We start from the raw sequence: 13321 nt of genomic DNA on the forward strand, positions 1-13321 counted from the left end.
GAGACACAGAGAGAAGAGGTGACAGGGAAAGGAGAGACAGAGAGAAGAGGTGACAGGGAAAGGAGAGACAGAGAAAGGAGAGACAGAGAGAAGAGGTGAAAGAGAAAGGAGAGACAGAGAGAAGAGGTGACAGAGAAAGGAGAGACAGAGAGAAGAGGTGACAGAGAAAGGAGAGACAGAGAAAGGAGAGACAGAGAGAAGAGGTGACAGGGAAAGGAGAGACAGAGAAAGGAGAGAGAGAGAAGAGGTGAAAGAGAAAGGAGAGACAGAGAGAAGAGGTGAAAGAGAAAGGAGAGACAGAGAGAAGAGGTGACAGAGAAAGGAGAGACAGAGAGAAGAGGTGACAGAGAAAGGAGAGACAGAGAGAAGAGGTGACAGAAAGGAAAGACAGAAAGGAGAGACAGAGAGAAGAGGTGACAGAGAAAGGAGAGACAGAGAAAGGAGAGACAGAGAGAAGAGGTGACAGAGAGAAGAGGTAACAGAGAAAGGAGAGACAGAGAGAGGAGAAACAAAGAGAAGAGGTGAAAGAGAAAGGAGAGACAGCGAGAAGAGGTGAAAGAGAGAGGAGAGACAGAGAGAAGAGGTGACAGAGAAAGGAGAGACAGAGAGAAGAGGTGACAGAGAAAGGAGAGACAGAGAGAAGAGGTGACAGAGAAAGGAGAGACAGAGAGAAGAGGTGACAGAGAAAGGAGAGACAGAGAGAAGAGGTGAAAGAGAAAGGAGAGACAGAGAGAAGAGGTGAAAGAGAGAGGAGAGAGAGAGAGAGAGTGACAGAGAAAGGAGAGAGAGAGAAGAGGTGACAGAGAAAGGAGAGACAGAGAGAAGAGGTGAAAGAGAAAGGAGAGACAGAGAAAGGAGAGACAGAGAGAGGAGAGACAAAGAGAAGAGGTGAAAGAGAAAGGAGAGACAGAGAGAAGAGGTGACAGAGAAAGGAGAGACAGAGAGAAGAGGTGACAGAGAAAGGAGAGAGAGAGAAGAGGTGACAGAGAAAGGAGAGACAGAGAGAAGAGGTGAAAGAGAAAGGAGAGACAGAGAAAGGAGAGACAGAGAGAGGAGAGACAAAGAGAAGAGGTGAAAGAGAAAGGAGAGACAGAGAGAAGAGGTGAAAGAGAGAGGAGAGACAGAGAGAAGAGGTGACAGAGAAAGGAGAGACAGAGAGAAGAGGTGACAGAGAAAGGAGAGACAGAGAGAAGAGGTGAAAGAGAAAGGAGAGACAGAGAAAGGAGTGACAGAGAGAGGAGAGACAAAGAGAAGAGGTGAAAGAGAAAGGAGAGACAGAGAGAAGAGGTGAAAGAGAGAGGAGAGACAGAGAGAAGAGGTGACAGAGAAAGGAGAGACAGAGAGAAGAGGTGACAGAGAAAGGAGAGACAGAGAGAAGAGGTGAAAGAGAAAGGAGAGACAGAGAGAAGAGGTGAAAGAGAGAGGAGAGAGAGAGAAGAGGTGACAGAGAAAGGAGAGAGAGAGAAGAGGTGACAGAGAAAGGAGAGACAGAGAGAAGAGGTGAAAGAGAAAGAGAGACAGAAAGGCAAAGAAAGGAGAGACAGAGAAAGGAGAGACAGAGAAAGGAGAGACAGAGAAAGGAGAGACAGAGAAAGGAGAGACAGAGAAAGGAGAGAAGTAGAAAGGAGAGACAGAGAAAGGAGAGACGGAGAAAGGAGAGACAGGGAAATGAGAGACAGAGAGAAGAGTTGACAGGGAAAGGAGAGACAGAGAAGAGGTGAAAGAGAAAGGAGAGACAGAGAGAAGAGGTGACAGAGAAAGGAGAGACAGAGAGAAGAGGTGACAGAGAAAGGAGAGACAGAGAGAAGAGGTGACAGAGAAAGGAGAGACAGAGAAAGGAGAGAAGTAGAAAGGAGAGACAGGGAAATGAGAGACAGAGAGAAGAGTTGACAGGGAAAGGAGAGACAGAGAGAAGAGGTGAAAGAGAAAGGAGAGACAGAGAAAGGAGAAAAGTAGAAAGGAGAGACAGGGAAAGGAGAGACAGAGAGAAGAGGTGACAGGGAAAGGAGAGACAGAGAGAAGAGGTGACAGGGAAAGGAGAGACAGAGAGAAGAGGTGACAGGGAAAGGAGAGACAGAGAAAGGAGAGACAGAGAGAAGAGGTGACAGGGAAAGGAGAGACAGAGAGAAGAGGTGACAGAGAAAGGAGAGACAGAGAAAGGAGAGACAGAGAAAGGAGAGACAGAGAAAGGAGAGACAGAGAAAGGAGAGAAGTAGAAAGGAGAGACAGGGAAAGGAGATAAGTAGAAAGGAGAGACAGGGAAATGAGAGACAGAGAGAAGAGTTGACAGGGAAAGGAGAGACAAAGAGAAGAGGTGAAAGAGAAAGGAGAGACAGAGAGACGAGGTGAAAGAGAAAGGAGAGACAGAGAGACGAGGTGAAAGAGAAAGGAGAGACAGAGAAAGGAGAGACAGAGAAAGGAGAGACAGAGAAAAGAGAGACAGGGATAGGAGAGACAGGGAAAGGAGAGACAGGGAAAGGAGAGACAGGAAAAGGAGAGACAGAAAGGAGAGACAAGGAAAGGAGAGACAGGGAAAGGAGAGACAAGGAAAGGAGAGACAGGGAAAGGAGAGACAGGGATAGGAGAGACAGGGAAAGGAGAGACAGGGAAAGGAGAGACAGGAAAAGGAGAGACAGAGAAAAGAGAGACAGAGAAAAGAGAGACAGGGATAGGAGAGACAGGGAAAGGAGAGACAGGGAAAGGAGAGACAAGGAAAGGAGAGACAAGGAAAGGAGAGACAAGGAAAGGAGAGACAAGGAAAGGAGAGACAGGGAAAGGACAGACAGGGAAAGGAGAGACAGGGAAAGGAGAGACAAGGAAAGGAGAGACAGGGAAAGGAGAGACATGGAAAGGAGAGACAAGGAAAGGAGAGACAGGGAAAGGAGAGACAAGGTCACCCATACAAAGGAATGGAAGCATGGAGGTGGTTCTCCGTTTTGGTGACCCATACAAAGGAATGGAAGCATGGAGGAAGTTCTCCGTTTGGTAACCCATACAAAGGAATGGAAGCATGGAGGTGGTTCTCCGTTTTGGTAACCCATACAAACAAATGGAAGCATGGAGGTGGTTCTCCATTTTGGTGACCCATACAAAGGAATGGAAGCATGGCGGTAGTTCTCCGTTTTGGTAACCCATACAAACAAATGGTAGCATGGAGGTGGTTCTCCGTTTTGGTAACCCATTCAAAGGAATCGAAGCATGGAGGTGGTTCTCCGTTTTGGTATCCCATACAAGAGAATGGAAGCATGGAGGTAGTTCTTCATTTTGGTGACCCATACAAGAGAATGGAAGCATGGAGGTAGTTTTGTATCAACACAAATAAGGGGTTAAATATGTGTGCAAACAAACTAAAATATGTCCTGATCTTTCTAATATCTCCTAGATATAGGACAGACACTTCAAAACCTTATTCCTTATTATCATTTTTTGGAACTGTCTTTTTTGGCATATATGAATGTGTTTTTTAAACGTTTTTTTCATTCCTAAATGGGTCCTAAAATACTAAATCAAATAGCAAAATGACCCATGGTATGACCATCTTAAAACAACTCCATATGTCAGTGTAGTACCCTCAACGGCCTAGACTGTCAGAGGTATTAAACACACAGAGGCTCCTTCCTGCAGCTCATAAACACACACACACACACACACACACACACACACACACACACGCACACATTATAAAAACAATCAATCTTAACATAATCACTGGTTAACCACACATGGTTGATGATATTACTAGTTTATTTAGCTTGTCCTGCGTTGTATATAATCGATGCGGTGCCTTTTCATTTATCATCGAATCACAGCCTACTTCACCAAACGGGTGATGATTTAGCACTGTCGTTGCACCAAACCTAACCATATCAATGCCTTTCTTTAAAATCAATACACAAGTATATATTTTTAAACCTGCATATTTAGTTAATATCGCATACTAACATGAATTTCTTATAACTAGGGAAATTGTGTCACTTCTCTTGCGTTCCGTGCAGTCAGGGTATATGGAGTCAGTCAGGGTATATGGAGTCAGTCAGGGTATATGGAGCAGTCAGGGTATATGGAGTCAGTCAGGGTATATGGAGTCAGTCAGGGTATATGGAGCAGTCAGGGTATATGGAGTCAGTCAGGGTATATGGAGTCAGTCAGGGTATATGCAGCAGTCAGGGTATATGGAGTCAGTCAGGGTATATGGAGTCAGTCAGGGTATATGGAGTCAGTCAGGGTATATGGAGTCAGTCAGGGTATATGGAGTCAGTCAGGGTATATGGAGTCAGTCAGGGTATATGGAGCAGTCAGGGTATATGGAGCAGTCAGGGTATATGGAGTCAGTCAGGGTATATGCAGCAGTCAGGGTATATGGAGTCAGTCAGGGTATATGGAGTCAGTCAGGGTATATGGAGTCAGTCAGGGTATATGGAGCAGTCAGGGTATATGTAGCAGTCAGGGTATATGCAGCAGTCAGAGTATATGGAGCAGTCAGGGTATATGGAGTCAGTCAGGGTATATGGAGTCAGTCAGGGTATATGGAGTCAGTCAGGGTATATGGAGTCAGTCAGGGTATATGCAGCAGTCAGGGTATATGCAGCAGTCAGGGTATATGGATCAGTCAGGGTATATGGAGTCAGTCAGGGTATATGGAGTCAGTCAGGGTATATGGAGTCAGTCAGGGTATATGGAGTCAGTCAGGGTATATGCAGCAGTCAGGGTATATGCAGCAGTCAGGGTATATGCAGCAGTCAGGGTATATGCAGCAGTCAGGGTATATGGAGTCAGTCAGGGTATATGGAGTCAGTCAGGGTATATGGAGTCAGTCAGGGTATATGGAGTCAGTCAGGGTATATGGAGTCAGTCAGGGTATATGGAGTCAGTCAGGGTATATGGAGTCAGTCAGGGTATATGGAGTCAGTCAGGGTATATGCAGCAGTCAGGGTATATGGAGTCAGTCAGGGTATATGCAGCAGTCAGGGTATATGGAGTCAGTCAGGGTATATGGAGTCAGTCAGGGTATATGGAGTCAGTCAGGGTATATGGAGCAGTCAGGGTATATGGAGTCAGTCAGGGTATACGGAGTCAGTCAGGGTATATGGAGTCAGTCAGGGTATATGGAGTCAGTCAGGGTATATGCAGCAGTCAGGGTATATGGAGTCAGTCAGGGTATATGCAGCAGTCAGGGTATATGCAGCAGTCAGGGTATATGGAGCAGTCAGGGTATATGGAGTCAGTCAGGGTATATGGAGTCAGTAAGGGTATATGGAGTCAGTCAGGGTATATGGAGTCAGTCAGGGTATATGGAGTCAGTCAGGGTATATGGAGCAGTCAGGGTATATGGAGTCAGTCAGGGTATATGGAGTCAGTCAGGGTATATGGAGTCAGTCAGGGTATATGGAGTCAGTCAGGGAATATGGAGTCAGTCAGGGTATATGCAGCAGTCAGGGTATATGGAGTCAGTCAGGGTATATGGAGTCAGTCAGGGTATATGGAGTCAGTCAGGGTATATGCAGCAGTCAGGGTATATGGAGTCATTCAGGGTATATGCAGCAGTCAGGGTATATGCAGCAGTCAGGGTATATGTAGCAGTCAGGGTATATGCAGCAGTTTGGGCCGCCTGGCTCGTTGTGAACTGTGTGAAGTCCCTTTATTTATTTATTTTTTCCAGAATTGTACATAATTATGACATAACATTGAAGGTTGTGCAATGTAACAGGAATATTTAGACTGATGGATGCCACCCGTTAGATAGAATACGGAACGGTTCCGTATTTCACTGAAATAATAAACGTTTTGCTTTCGAAATGATAGTTTCCGGATTCGACCATATTTATGACCAAAGGCTCGTATTTCTGTGTGTTATTATGTTATAATTAAGTCTATGATTTGATATTTGATAGAGAAGTCTGACTGAGCGATGGTAGGCAGCAGCAGGCTCGTAAGCCTTCATTCAAACAGCACTTTCGTGCGAATGCCAGCAACTCATCGCAATTCTTCACGCATTGCTCTGTTTATGACTTCAAGCCTATCAACCCCCGAGATTAGGCTGGTGTAACCGATATGAAAAGGCTAGCTAGTTAGCGGGGTGCGAGCTAATAGCGTTTCAAACGTCACTCGCTCTGAGACTTGGTTGTTCCCCTTGCTGTGCATGGGTAACGCTGCTTCGATGGTAGCTGTTGTCGTTGTGTTGCTGGTTTGAGCCCAGGTAGGGGCGAGGAGAGGGACGGAAGCTATACTGTTACACTGGCAATACTAAAGTGCCTATAAGAAAATCCAATAGGCAAAGGTTAATGAAATACAAATCGTATAGAGAGAAATAGTCCTATAATTCCTATAATAACTACAACCTAAAACTTCTTACCTGGGAATATTGAAGACTCGTGTTAAAAGGAACCACCAGCTTTCATATGTTCTCATGTTCTGAGCAAGGAACTGAAACGTTAGCTTTTTTACATGGCACATATTGCACTTTTACTTTCTTCTCCAACACTTTGTTTTTGCATTATTTAAACCAAATTGAACATGTTTCATTATTTATTTGAGGCTAAATTGATTTTATTGACGAATTATATTAAGTTAAAATAAGTGTTCATTCAGTATTGTTGTAATTGTCTTTATTACAAATAAATAAAACAAATTGTCCGATTAATCGGTATCGGCTTTTTTTGGTCCTTCAATAATCGGTATCGGCGTTGAAAAATCATAAATCGGTCAATCTCTAGTACATAGATACACAGACACACAGATATACACACACACACACACAGTACATTGACACACACAGACACAGATACACACACACAGATACACACACACACTTATTCCAGTCTGTGCAGCAAAACAGTCCTGTAGCGTAGCATTCACTTCATCTGTCCACTTCCATATTGAGCGTCACACACACACACACACACACACACACACACACACACACACACACACAGTTTTATTTCCAAGGGAAAGGAGGGAGGGAGATATGGAGGGAAGAGGGTTGGGAGGGAGGGGCTGTTTAACCCACCTGCAGTTTGTCCAGACAATCGATGGTATTTATCTTGCTTTCCTCCGTTGGCAGCAGCAACTCAAGACGGACGGCGGTCTGGGCGCTGGACTGGCACGAAATCATTAGATTGATTTCCTGGGTCTGCATGGACGGATAGATGGATGGAGGGATGGATGGGTGGGGGGGTGGATGGGTGGGGGGGATGGAGGGATGGAGGGATGGATCGTTGGAGGGAGGGAGATATGCACAAACAAGGAAACATAGTATTCAGGTCCATGGAGCAGAGACCTTGAAGTAATGTGGTTCAGGCCCCATGGAGCTGAGACCTTGAAGTATTGTGGTTCAGGCCCCATGGAGCAGAGACCTTGAAGTATTGTGGTTCAGGCCCCATGGAGCTGAGACCTTGAAGTATTGTGGTTCAGGCCCCAGGGAGCAGAGACCTTGAAGTATTGTGGTTCAGGCCCCATGGAGCAGAGACCTTGAAGTATTGTGGTTCAGGCCCCATGGAGCTGAGACCTTGAAGTATTGTGGTTCAGGCCCCAGGGAGCAGAGACCTTGAAGTATTGTGGTTCAGGCCCCAGGGAGCAGAGACCTTGAAGTATTGTGGTTCAGGCCCCATGGAGCAGAGACCTTGAAGTATTGTGGTTCAGGCCCCATGGAGCTGAGACCTTGAAGTATTGTGGTTCAGGCCCCATGGAGCAGAGACCTTGAAGTAATGTGGTTCAGGCCCAGTAATTGACATCATAATGATTGATAATACCACTCTGATGAAGAGGGAGGGCAGAGGAAGTGTAAACAAACAATTACAATAGAATAGGATAATAGGCTTACATGTTTCTCACATGAAACTACAGTGGATTTCTAGTAGGCTACGTTCATTGTTATTGTGTGCAGAGGGGAATTGTAGCCTAGCAAATGATCATGGAGCAGTTCAATTCATCTTAATTTAAAAAAATAAATAAAAAAAATACTATGTAAATATGATGACAAGAGGTGCTTCCCAAATGAGATTGATTTCCTCGGTCTGCACGGAGGGACGGATGGAGATATGCACAGATGGGGAAACATATTATTCAGACCTCATGGAGCGGAAGCCAATTATTCATGTGGTTCAGGCCCAGTAATTGACATCATGACATCATAATTAAGAGGGATGGCAGAGGAAGAGGAAGAGAGAGAGAGAAAAAAATAGAAGATAATTTGACTTTTTACAACAGGAACTTCTAAAGTGGATTTAAAGGTAGGCTTGTTATCACTGTGTGTGCAGTCAAAGCTCGACAAGAAGCAGTTACATCCATGTGAATTATTAAAAACCTACGTGTGCATATGGAGACAGACGGCACCCTATTCACTATCATTCTGTGTACGAGACCACTTTTGATCAGGGGCCAATAGGAATATTGTAAAAAATATTGTCAAAATAAGGGGAACTAATATATATATATATATATATATATATATATATATATATATATATATATATATATGGTGCCGTTTTGGAACAGAACGAGGGGGAGGATATCTTACCCTCATACTCCGATACTGCAGTCTCATCTGCCGAACTCTGTTGCGGGCTTCCGCGGCCTTCAGCTGTCCTATGATCAGGTCTTGCCGTTTCTTCTCTTCCTCGTCCCTCTCGTCGCAGTGATGATGACCGACAGTTGTATGTCTCTTCCCCCCAGCGCCGGAAGACTCCCAGGCGGACACCCGCTGCCGGGACATCGCCATCCAGGTCTTCGCCTCTTTCGGCGGCTCCTCGTAGGCCAGGTACCGGGCCCGCTGCTGCGGACACATCCGCTTCACATCCTCTTTAGTCGCGCTCGATCTCCTCCGGTTGCCACAGGTGCTGAGCTTGTTGTCACTTTTTGACGACATATCGATAGGCCTTCCTGGTTTCAAAACGAATAGGTATATGAATAGGTATATCTTACCAAATGCAACTCAGGTTGTTAGCTACTTTTTGAAATGTTGCATATTTAAAAAAAAACATTGTTGTTTCCACAACAATGTAGCGAACTATTGATACAGTAGCATACAGTCAGTCAACAACAGTAGCAATCACAAAACTGCACTCAATGTCAAACATTTATCATCACGTAAATTCAGGGGAAAAAACGAAAAAAAAACGGGAGATACACTAATTTCATCAACGCATTTCCAAGGAAAGTATTGAATGTTTTTCTACCTTTCAGAGAGAGAGATGGGGGGGTGATGAGGTTGAGGTCACACGCGGCGCCATGTTGTATACTGCCGTTGTCATAGAAGCACGCTGACCACTTCCGCATTGCGTGCAGCGCCGCTGCTGTGCGGAACTGGTGCTCAGTCGGACGCTGATATGGACATTGGATAAAGTCAACATTTGTTGTTGTTGTTGTTGCCATGAAAATATGATTGATCTATTCGCTTTTCTTCTTGTGTCTGTTGTGTGAACGCACCTTTGGAGTGACATTTTTTGTGTGTTTAACAGTGTGGAGGTGCATTCAGTTGTGGTGATGACTGATGGATTTTCTCAGAACTGATTGATTGACTTTATGTAGCGGTTTATGATAACTAATGTGGCAGGTTAGGATAATTAGCGAAACACGTTAGGATAATTAACATAACAGAAGAAGAGAATTAACAGAGCAGGCTATGATAATTAACAGCAGGTTAGGATAATTAACATAGCAGGTTAGGATAATTAACAGAGCAGGTTAGGATAATTAACATAGCAGGTTAGGATAATTAACATAGCAGGTTAGGATAATTAACGCAGTAGGTTAGGAAAATTAACATAGCAGATTTGGAGAATTAACAGAGCAGGTTAGGATAATTAATGCAGCAGGTTAGGAAAATTAACATAACAAGTTATGTAATTAACATAGCAGATTAGTATAATTAACATAGCAGTTTAGAATAATTAATTAACCCAGCAGGTTAGGAAAATTAACATAACATGTTAGGGTAATTAGCATAGCAGATTAGAATAATTAACATAGCAGGTTAGGATAATTAACGTAGAAGGTTAGGATAACTAAGATAACAGGTTAGGAAAATTAACATAGCAGGTTAGGAGAATTAACGTAGAAGGTTAGGATAACTAAGATAACAGGTTAGGAAAATTTAAGTAGAAGGTTAGGCGAATTAAAGTTAGCAGTTTAGGAAAAATAAAAAAAGGCAGGTTAAGATAATTAGGTTAGGAAAAGGGTTAGGATTAGGTTTTGCTTTAGCTAAAATTCTACAACTGTAAATAAAATTCTAAAACACAAAAAATACAAATAAGAAATAAGAAGAACCCAGAAAGTAAGAAGCTACACACAGGGTCAGTTCCAACACCATATTGACAATGTACAGGGATACTGGAGTGATGGAGGTAGATATGTATAGGGGGAAGGGGACAGGGATACTGGAGTGATAGAGGTAGATATGTATAGGGGTAAGGAGACAGGGATACTGGAGTGATGGAGGTAGATATATATAGGGGTAAGGTGACAGGGATACTGGAGTGATGGAGGTAGATATGTATAGGGGGAAGGTGACAGGGATACTGGAGTGATGGAGGTAGATATGTAGAGGGGGTAAGGAGACAGGGATACTGGAGTGATGGAGGTAGATATGTATAGGGGTAAGGGGACACAGATACTGGACTGATAGACTTAGATATGTATAGGGGGAAGGGGACAGGGATACTGGAGTGATGGAGGTAGATATGTATAGGGGGTAAGGAGACAGGGATACTGGAGTGATGGAGGTAGATATGTATAGGGGAAAGGGGACAGGGATACTGAAGTGATGGAGGTAGATATGTAGAGGGGTAAGGTGACAGGGATACTGGAGTGATGGAGGTAGATATGTATAGGGGGTAAGGTGACAGGGATACTGGAGTGATGGAGATAGATATGTATAGGGGTAAGGGGACACAGATACTGGACTGATAGACTTAGATATGTATAGGGGGAAGGGGACAGGGATGCTGGAGTGATGGAGGTAGATATGTATAGGGGGAAGGGGACAGGGATACTGGAGTGATGGAGGTAGATATGTATAGGGGTAAGGAGACAGGGATACTGGAGTGATGGAGGTAGATATGTATAGGGGGTAAGGAGACAGGGATACTGGAGTGATGGAGGTAGATATGTATAAGGGGTAAGGAGACAGGGGTACTGGAGTGATGGAGGTAGATATGTATAGGGGGAAGGTGACAGGGATACTGAAGTGATGGAGGTAGATATGTATAGGGGTAAGGAGACAGGGATACTGGAGTGATGGATGTAGATATGTATAGGGGGAAGGAGACAGGGATACTGGAGTGATGGAGGTAGATATGTATAGGGGGAAGGAGACTAGGCATCAGGATACATGATAAACAGAGTAACAGCAGCGTAAATGAAGATTGTATGTGTCTGTCGAGTCTGTATAAATGTTAGGTAAACATTGTATTTCTGTAGTTTGAATTTCATAATCCTTTTTGTTTTTCAGTTGGTAGACCTACCCATGTGTCTCTCCTCACTCGGAAAACCCACTGCTCACTGATGTCAACAGCAAAGCTGATAATTGTGACTTGATTGTATTAGAATGTGAATAATGCTAATGGTGATGAGAACCCAGTATAACCTAACCCTTTCATCAGAGGTTAAGGTTACTTCCTGTCTCTAATATCACACTGTTTACATTTCTTTAGTCATGTGACAGAGTCTTTTTTTTTTAATTTAAAGCCCAATTGTTGGCTTTTTACTATATCATGTTTTTCCCCAGGTGAAATGTTTATTTTTCATAACTGATTAAAATGTGGTCTGCTATAAAACCTATAGATAATATCCTGCCCATATCAACAGATTTATTTCAGGCCATATAAAATAACAGCTATGAGTGATTTAATGAAAACAGCAAACAGACATAATGTTTCACATTCTTTAATTAAAATACTTGAATAAAAAGAAACAGACAATAGGCTATAGAGCTTCAGTTTCTCTGCCAAAATAGACCTACGAGGAAACTCCACATATCTTCACGACGTTGAGTGCACGAGGGGGGTCTCTGCGCTGTGTCGTACCTTCAACAAAAAGTTTAGACTAAAAGACACGTTAAACCATAGAAACGCATTGAATAACAAGAGTCGCTACATGGAACAACAGATCATCGAAATGAAGTTTGTTCTGAGGTGTCTGTCCTACATCTTAGAGGTACGAGAAAGATTAGGAAACAATTGTAAGTTTTCAAATGTTGACAAGTATTTAATAACCCCTTGATTATGTCAATAAACAGTCTCCATACCTTCATTCATTATTTCAACTGGTACCAGGGGACCTTCAGACAAGTGTTGTGAGGCCTGTGGGCGTCCAAGAGCAAAACAACAATATGTGGGTGGTTGTGAGGCCTGTGGGCGTCCAAGAGCAAAACAACAATATGTGGGTGGTTGTGAGGCCTGTGGGCGTCCAAGAGCAAAACGACAATATGTGGGTGGTTGTTAGGCCTGTGGGCATCCTAGAGCAAAACGACAATATGTGGGTGGTTGTGAGGCCTGTGGGCGTCCAAGAGCAAAACAACAATATGTGGGTGGTTGTGAGGCCTGTGGGCGTCCTAGAGCAAAACAACAATATGTGGGTGGTTGTGAGGCCTGTGGGCGTCCTAGAGCAAAACAACAATATGTGGGTGGTTGTTAGGCCTGTGGGCATCCTAGAGCAAAACGACAATATGTGGGTGGTTGTGAGGCCTGTGGGCGTCCAAGAGCAAAACAACAATATGTGGGTGGTTGTGAGGCCTGTGGGCGTCTTAGAGCAAAACGACAATATGTGGGTGGTTGTGAGGCCTGTGGGCGTCCTAGAGCAAAACAACAATATGTGGGTGGTTGTGAGGCCTGTGGGCGTCCTAGAGCAAAACGACAATATGTGGGTGGTTGTGAGGCCTGTGGGCGTCTTAGAGCAAAACGACAATATGTGGGTGGTTGTGAGGCCTGTGGGCGTCCTAGAGCAAAACAACAATATGTGGGTGGTTGTGAGGCCTGTGGGCGTCCTAGAGCAAAACGACAATATGTGGGTGGTTGTGAGGCCTGTGGGCGTCCTAGAGCAAAACGACAATATGTGGGTGGTTGTGAGGCCTGTGGGCATCTTAGGGCAAAACGACAATATGTGGGTGGTTGTGAGGCCTGTGGGCATCTTAGGGCAAAACGACAATATGTGGGTGGTTGTTAGGCCTGTGGGCATCCTAGAGCAAAACAACCGACATGCAGGTCTTCATGAGAGTCTCACATATTTGTGTGTAGCCCCAAACTGTTCACACACTACAGACAGAGAAGTTGGTAGATCGGCTGTACCCGAATTCAGATGAGTGCCAAGACACTTGTGTGGGTCGTAG

The 13321-nt window shown here is 44.2% G+C and overlaps 1 protein-coding gene across 1 annotated transcript in view; it reads right to left on the reverse strand.

Moving 5' to 3' along the window:
• The window catches only part of LOC135527500 (protein LKAAEAR1-like), a 40449-nt gene extending 31209 nt beyond the window's left edge, over positions 1-9240 (reverse strand). Inside the window, exons 1-3 of the mRNA XM_064956005.1 lie at positions 9174-9240; positions 8516-8877; positions 7007-7129 (exon numbers count right to left, since the gene is read on the reverse strand). Coding sequence (XP_064812077.1) covers positions 7007-7129; positions 8516-8863 — 471 coding nt within the window. The 5' untranslated portion in view covers positions 8864-8877; positions 9174-9240. The remainder of the gene's footprint in view (positions 1-7006; positions 7130-8515; positions 8878-9173) is intronic.
• Between the last annotated feature and the right edge of the window lie 4081 nt (positions 9241-13321).

This window comes from Oncorhynchus masou, chromosome 33 (assembly GCF_036934945.1).
Source record: "Oncorhynchus masou masou isolate Uvic2021 chromosome 33, UVic_Omas_1.1, whole genome shotgun sequence".
Lineage (NCBI taxonomy): Eukaryota > Metazoa > Chordata > Actinopteri > Salmoniformes > Salmonidae > Oncorhynchus > Oncorhynchus masou.